The 8,043-nt window shown below is 35.0% G+C and overlaps 1 protein-coding gene across 1 annotated transcript; it reads right to left on the reverse strand.

Moving 5' to 3' along the window:
* LOC110708514 (protein TRANSPORT INHIBITOR RESPONSE 1-like) lies at positions 1-4,566 on the reverse strand. Its single transcript, XM_021886650.1, has 3 exons — positions 3,907-4,566; positions 1,430-1,922; positions 1-1,146 (listed from the first exon to the last, which is right to left on the reverse strand). Exons 1-3 carry the CDS (start codon positions 4,428-4,430, stop codon positions 331-333), a joined length of 1,833 nt encoding a protein of 610 aa, XP_021742342.1. The 5' UTR covers positions 4,431-4,566; the 3' UTR covers positions 1-330.
* Positions 4,567-8,043: the final 3,477 nt, after the last annotated feature.

The following is an 8,043-nucleotide window of genomic DNA, read 5'->3' on the forward strand; positions in this document are numbered from 1 at the left end:
GAATAATTTGCATAGTTTGCAAAAGTTATTGAAGATTGAATTATTCAGTTACATTGAATAATGAAATGAAATGAATGTGATCACCATGAGCCCTAGTATACATACAAATTTCAAAGGTCTCGCAGATCAGTAAGATGAAACCGCGGCCTCCTCTAATCCTAGCTACACCATACTAGTACACAAACAATCAATAAACATACATCCCTACCCTCCCAAATATATCTTCCCAATCGGCACTAAAACATCCGATTAACCTTTTGAAGTGGCGCGCAACCACTCTAAAACCTGATTCAACAGGGGCCGAGGCCCCATTGGCTGCTATTATTCATTTCAAACAGGAACCACTCTTAAGAGACCCTCATTGCTGTCTTCTTCACCCATTGTCCAAACAAATTCCGGAGAGTCCAATCTGGGTCCAACAACTGACCGGTAGATGTAAAGCTTCTCAACAGGGGATTCATCAGGCCTTGATTCAGGGTGCCCCCTTTCATCCATAACCTCCACATTCAACCTCGGCATCTTCTGGCCAAGCAGTTTACAATCCCCGTAGCTCACTTGGCACGAAGACATCCAAAGGGATCGCATTGTCTCCAACTTGGCTGCATTCGCCACAAGCGCTCTTCCACCAAATGGGCAATCCCTAATCTCGAGCTTCCTAAGGTTCTTGCACCCTGATAAAACATGGTGTAAACCCACATCACTGTCTCCGGCAAATGCCAAGGAAAGCATCTCGAGTTTCTTGGCATGGGTCCCCATGAGCTCAAAAACACGATCAGTGAGGAGACCAGACAATGAAAGGCGGCGGAGATCCTTGCAGTGCTCAACAATGGCCCCAAAACCCTCGTCTAGAGGTTGATTCGTTAAGTAGTCTGGGCACTGGGGCTCAATGATGCATAGACGAAAGCGGGTAAGGTTGGGGCGATTTTTCGCAATGGTGAATAATGCTTCGTTGGACATTTGACGGCAAAAATAAAGAACAGATTGCAATTGAGGACAACCCATGGCGACTGATACCAGGCCTTGCTCTGTTAGGCAAACATTTGGTTCTTGAACATAAGGCTCGGAAGGGAAGACGCGTAGCTCCCGCAGATCCTTGCATGATTCTGCAAGCACTTCAAGGCCACTGTCTTCAATGTAATCAAGTACCTGCATTGATCATTGATTAGGGAGTATCATGGCGCATAATTTCCTTTATGTTCCTGACGTTAAAGAGGTGTATCATGATGCATAATTTCCTTTTTTTTTTTTTTAATTAAACATCTTGCCTAAACCCACCCCATATTTTTAGCCACTTGCAATATTCCACCTCCTTAATTTTGAGAAAATTTAAAGGTGGACTCAATTACATTTATGAGTTGCAATAAGCCAATAAATCACAACAATGATTCCAAAACATATAACAAAAGATATTAGCAAGTTAAAGATATACCCAAAGACGCTGAAGACTCTGACAGTGACTGAGAAGTTTGATCAGATCAGGGGAGTGAATAGTGGCGTAACTCAGATTTAAAGAAGTGAGCCCCGAGCAGATAGGATATAAGGCGGGAAGATAAGCAGGGACAACATCAAAGAGCCCAGATAGCCCCTTGAGCCCTTTACATCCGGCAAACGCCCTAGTAATTTTATCATGGCCTTCAGTGTTGAGCTCAGTCAAAAATGAGCCAGAGCCAAAGTCAACCAACTGAGGAGCCTTCTCCAAAAGAATTGAGAGCTTATCCAGAGGCACTGCACAGTTGAGCCTGAGCGATTTCAGGTTTGGGCATCTGCTCACCAAACGCTCAAGAGAAGAGAATCGCAGCTCTGAGATGAGGCAGGCAACATTCAGAGATTCTAGTGAGGTATAAGTATCCGGAAAATGGCTTATCCAATTCCCACTTGAATCATCAACTTCACTTTCGCATAAGTCCAGAGTTTTCAAATTCCTGTAAATATTAGACAAGCCACAAAAACAATCATTAGAAGCTCAATAATCAACCTTATTACATAAAGTTAGAATAAGAGGAAACACAACAATCTGCAAGCTTAAACTCCCAGTTAAAAGAAGCATATCATAATTATTGGATATTATATCATCATCAAGAATGAAGGAGATATTCACACAGCCTAGGAATCAAGAGCAGAATCCGATCGACTTCATGGGCAGATGTTGTGATACATCAGCAAGAAAAGCAACTCCACAAAGTTCAAGCAATTACATATTATTCTTTAGAATCCATAGAAAAGATAAAGCAACCCAAAGGCAAAAACAAATAAATAAAAATAAACCCAGCATCTCAAAGGGGACCTGCAGTGTCCAAAATACAACCATCCAAAACTGAAAACAAACCACATAATATAGTGGACCATAAAACAAAGAAAAAGAAGCCAAAGTAAAGGCAATATCAGATAGTGACTTTCCATGCAGACCCAACTCAGATAACCCAAAGCTTAAATATAAATTCAAAATCTTAAGAACCACCCATGCATAGATATTCTATATTCTTATTGCATTTAGACATAAGAAACCAACCAAAATAAAGAATAGTTTATCAGATACCGAAAGATCCCACAAAAAATTTAGAAGAAAAATAATCCCACCATGTAACAAATTTAATAGTCATGATAATAATGTAATAACATGAACTGATGTGACAGTTAAATCGAACAGAAGGTGTAGCAATTTCGGAATACTGAAAAGGAGCATGAGACTTCCTCTTAACAAACACAAGTATTGTAGGCATTGTAGCATAGAGAAATAATACACATAGTAATTAACACGCATGAAATCGCGCATTGATCAAACATAGCAATCACCCTCATCCAAAATAGAAAGCAACTATGCTTGCCCAGAGAGATAGAGAAAGAGATATACTGTGTGGTCCAACCCCATAAACATCCAAATCTTTCTTCACACCATTATTGAAGGTACCACATTAGACAATGATACCAACGGATGATGAGTCACCTTTTTCTTTTTTCAGCCTTAGATCAGTGGTACTAGTACAGAACCACAAAATCTTTTATAAAGATAATTATAGAGCTTCTGAAAGCCGCACAAAATTCAGCAGATAAAGCAGTGAAATTCAAGTTATATGTACTCTAAATAATTAAGTATAATTATACTTAACAACTAATTAAACAGAACCCAGAAGCTTAATTTATACCAATAGCCAAAGTATCAAGTCTCCTAATCAGCATTTAAGATCCAAAAATGCTTCATTTCCACAAATTTTGCCGAAAAACAAAGCCAGGGGTTGGACCAGGAAGCTATAATTGCAATCAACAACAAAATCAGATCTTAAGTGAAAATTAAGGAACAAAAACTGATTTATTTCCTGCATAATCAAGGAGACTGCGATTTCAAAAATCAAAATCTGAAACAGAAACTATGTAATTACATCAACAGCTACAATCTTGGAAATGGTCTTCTTCTCTAAAAAATCCAATACAATAAAGTTCAAATATAACCAAAATAGCATAATCTCATTTGAAGTCTGAAGATAATCACCAAACCAACCATGAATTTCAACAGAAGCAACAAACCTAGCAGCTAAAGTTGACATTAAAAAAAAGCTCAAAGTCAAATCTTAAATCCATATACAATACACAAAAGCACCCAATTCAACAGCAATAGTCAATTACTTGAAATGATGAAAAAAAATATAAAGTAAACAAATACCAAAAGTATACTCAACTGAACTAAAGTACTGCAAATTAAAACTAAATCATCAAAAAATTCCACCAAATTAAAACACCCAGATAAAATTAAACAAAACCCACAAACTAAAATCACACAATTAATTCTATTAATCAACCAATTAAAGTAAAATTAACAGTCAAACCCAGAAATGACCATTAAAAATGCAGAAAACTTCAAACAAATCAGCAAAAATTAGAAAAACCCAGAAAGATCTAACAAAAACCCACCTGCAATTAGCAGCAATAGAAGCTAAACCATCAGTAGAAAACCCTTCACAAGAGCACAAAACCAAAACCTTAAAATTCCGCCATTTTTTCCCAATCAACTCAAGAGCTTCATCAGTGACAACCATCCTCTTCATCCTAAGCTCCTCCAACGCCGGAAAAGCGTCGGAAAACGCAGCGATCCACGGCAAAGCGTGGCCACCCCAACCATCAGGAACAAGATTAAAGTCAGCAAAATGAGGCTTCCCTTTAATAGTAACAGATCGGATGTCTCTGAACCGTCGGATTACAATCGAAGGGCTAACAGCGTAGCAATTTCCGATGAAGATCCGACGACGACACCATCGTTCGATCTCATACCAAGCTTTGCAAACGAGTGAGACTGAGTTAAGGTCAGAGTGTGACTCAATGAAGGAGAGAACATGTTCGAGAACTTCTTCTGGGAAGGAAGAGGAGCAAAGGGTGGTAAATGGGGTGGTTTTTGAGGTGGATTTGAGGTGGGTTTTTGCTGGGGATTCTTGCTCCATTGTTAGATCTGAGAAAAAGTTGCAGAAGATTGAAGATCTGAAGAAGAAGAGAGTGAAAATGGAGGAGAGAGAAAGATGGGATCTGAGTCAAAAGATTAGGAGGAGGAAGAAGAAGATGAAGAGAAAGAGGTTGAGTTTTAGAGAGAGAAAGTGTTAGAGAGAGAAGATAAGGGGGAAAGATGATTGGGTGAGGAGTGAGTGGGTCAATATTTTTCACTATTTATTGGGTGGATTTTTTTATTTTTTTTTCTTTTCTTCACCCACTCACAAAAAGGAAAAAAAAAGAATTTTTTTTATTTTTATTTTTTACGGTTTTGTGTAATGAAATGTAATGTAATGAATGATTTAGGGGTTGTACAATTAGATTATAATATCAACTTTTTCCTTTTTTTTTTTCACTTTGATTTGGTATCTTATGGTATTGATTATTATTATTGCTTATGGAATGAGATTTGGTTTTATGGGGTTTAGAGGGGTCAAATAATGATTAGAGTTTTGATAATTTAGTTAGTTTCTTTTTTGTTGCCAAATATAGTGTTTTCAATTTATGCACAATTGTGTAATAAAGTTTTATGTTAAAAGTCAAATTAGTTGATAGCTTTGTATTCTACTCCTCATATCTTGTTCTCTACCTAACTTTAATATGAAGGGGTTTTTTTTTTCAATAACTAACTTTAATATGTTGGTGTATATGCATTTGATATGTTCATGATTTTATTCCATAAATATAATTTCATAAGAAAAAAAGTATGTGATTATAAATGGCGGAGCTATGAAGGGGCCTGGGTGGCACCGGCCCCGCCATTTTTTTAAAAAAAAATTACTCCCTCCGTCCCCGAATGATAGTCACTTTTGGGTGAAAATCACGGGAATTAAGGAGAAATAAATAAAGTACATGGGAACTAAAATTCAATCATTTGCAAAACAAAAAGAAGAGAGAGAAACTCATTGTCATTAAAAAGGGAGACAACTCATTCAATTAAGGCACAAGTACAAAGGCAAATATGAGGGTATTTTGGGAAGCACATATAATACATCCAAAAAAAATGAGGGTATATAGGTCATTTTATGTTATTGTATGGGACTTAAAATTGTGAAATGTGACTAACATTTATGGTGTCCAAAAATGGAAATAGTGACTATCATTCGGGGACGGAGGGAGTATTAAGTAAAAGATGTAAATTTATAGGTTAAATGCAATTTTAATGCAATAAATAACATCAAATTAACTTTGCCATAGTGGTAGTGCATTGAATTTGAGTTAAAAGTTTTGGTTCAAGTCTTTATACAAGCATTTTATTTTTATTTTTTATTTAGTGCCCCTCCACCTTAAATATTATACATCCGCCACTGATTATAATTCCTTTGTTACCTCTATTAGTTGACACATTTTTTAAGTGTGCTTGAGTATTTTATGATTTAAATCACAATACTCCATATCTTTCATTGTTAATAAGAAAAAAAAATATATGAAAAATTTATATTTTGAAAATATATATCAACAAACCTAACATGAACTCATATGATTTTGTATTTTTCTTAAGCATAAATCACAAAAAAGGAGCTCAAGGTAATTTATGTGAATAGTATTCAAATCCAAAATGTAGCAACTAAAAATAAATGGGGGAATTATTTGTATATTATCTTTCATAAAATGATTATATTTGGTACACTAAACAATTATGTTTGTTTTGTGGGAATGATAATAATTTTTCACCTTTTTGAAAGATCTAGGGCTTTTAAAATTCCATTTATATAATATTTAAGCTAGTATCTTATTTTACATTGTTGCTTATAAAATCTATCTATAATATTATTAAAACTCAATGAGACAACTTGGTATTGCCATGTGTCCTCCCTTACCTCAAGATGATTTGGCGCCACATGAATCATACGTGTCATCCTACGTGCCCACACATATTGTATTAACATAAAACTCTTCATATGCATAACCTCCTTAATTATAGTAATTTTAGTCTACTTGAAGAACTCTTTATATGTGTAACATCTCTATTTAATTTTCATATATAATAGTATCATGTAACTCTTTAGTATATTATACAATAGCCTACCGTTTAATTTGTAAGAAATTAATTAATTTTAATTATGTAAACTCTAATGAAGAAAATCTACCACTTTGCTACTTTAGTTTTGAGTATGGTTGACTATTCAAATTACTTTTCATTTTCAATTGTAAATAATATTCATTCAGAAATTAAAAAGTTTAATGTTCAGTCATATTTTTAATGTTCAGTCATATTTATAAGTGAATAAAAATATTAACTAACAATTTTAAAATGATTCGGGGCATCGCCCGGGCCAACAACTGTTCATAAATAAAACTATAAGTTTGTTTTGGAAGCATTATAATACGTCATATAAACTTCTTTGATTCTATTTATTAAGACTCCATGTGTGGTCTCTATTTACACTAACTAGGGGTGGCAATGGATCGGAGGCGTTTGGGCAATGCTCGTCCGCTACTCTGCTAACGATCCATCCATCAAGGTCCCAGACCATGGACCTAGCAATGTACTCAACCCATTAAAAGTCGCAAATAATGGGTCTGGCTTTAATTCCATGTTAAATACGGGTCTGGGCCACACCCGCAAGCCAAGAGAGAGAGAGTCATGGAGAAGTAGTCCCTTAGCCTTATAAAGTGTTTGACTCTCTCAACCTTTATCATTATGGGACGCTTATTACATATGTTATTTGGTAGAATATACTTCAACACTCCCCTCACACATAAGGTCCCTTTAACTTAATACCATTAAAGATCCAAAACCACGGGCCTAGCAATATATTCAAGCCATTAAAAAGGTCCAAACCGTGGGTTTGACTCTAATATCATGTTAAATACGGGTCTAGACCGCACCCGAGAACTAGGAAAAAGAGAGTCCATTCAAAAGACCAAAGAAGTTTCCGTCCCAAAACCAATTGGCAATAAGAGGTTTAGCTCCTTAGCCTTATAAAGTGTTTGACTCTCTCAACTTTTATCAATGTGGGGCGCTTATATGTGTTATTTGGTATGATATACTTCAACATGATAACTTAGGTTATTAGAGTTTCTCTTCTAATTTCAAATGATATTGAAATCAATTTCACCACCCGCCTTTGTGGCTCTCTTAATAATAATAATAATAATAATAATAATAATAATAATAATAATAATAATAATAATAATAATAATAATAATAATAATAATAATAATAATAACTCGAAATTTCAATTAATACCATTCCTTGTATTGATATGAGTCCTATATGTGATAACCATATAAAATTAACTTTCTTTATTTCATGTACGTATTACATCAATAGTAACTTGTAATGGAATTTCAATTACTTACTTTGAAAAACCTTTCATCTTAACCTAGCTCTCCTAGTTGTCCAAAAAAAAAACACCTTGCTCTCCTAGGGTGTTTCAAATTTTCAATATGGTAATGGTCAATTTCTTTTTTAAAAAAAAAGAGTATCCACAATTGATGACTCAATGAAATGTTTTTAAACCAACGGTTTTTATACCACATGAATGAGCACTCTCATTCACGGGCAAAAAAATGCCCATAAGGAGAATTTAATGGTAAAAATGCTAAAAATGTTATCCCACTCAT

Source organism: Chenopodium quinoa, unplaced genomic scaffold, assembly GCF_001683475.1.
Source record: "Chenopodium quinoa cultivar QQ74 unplaced genomic scaffold, ASM168347v1, whole genome shotgun sequence".
Classification (NCBI taxonomy): Eukaryota; Viridiplantae; Streptophyta; class Magnoliopsida; order Caryophyllales; family Amaranthaceae; genus Chenopodium; species Chenopodium quinoa.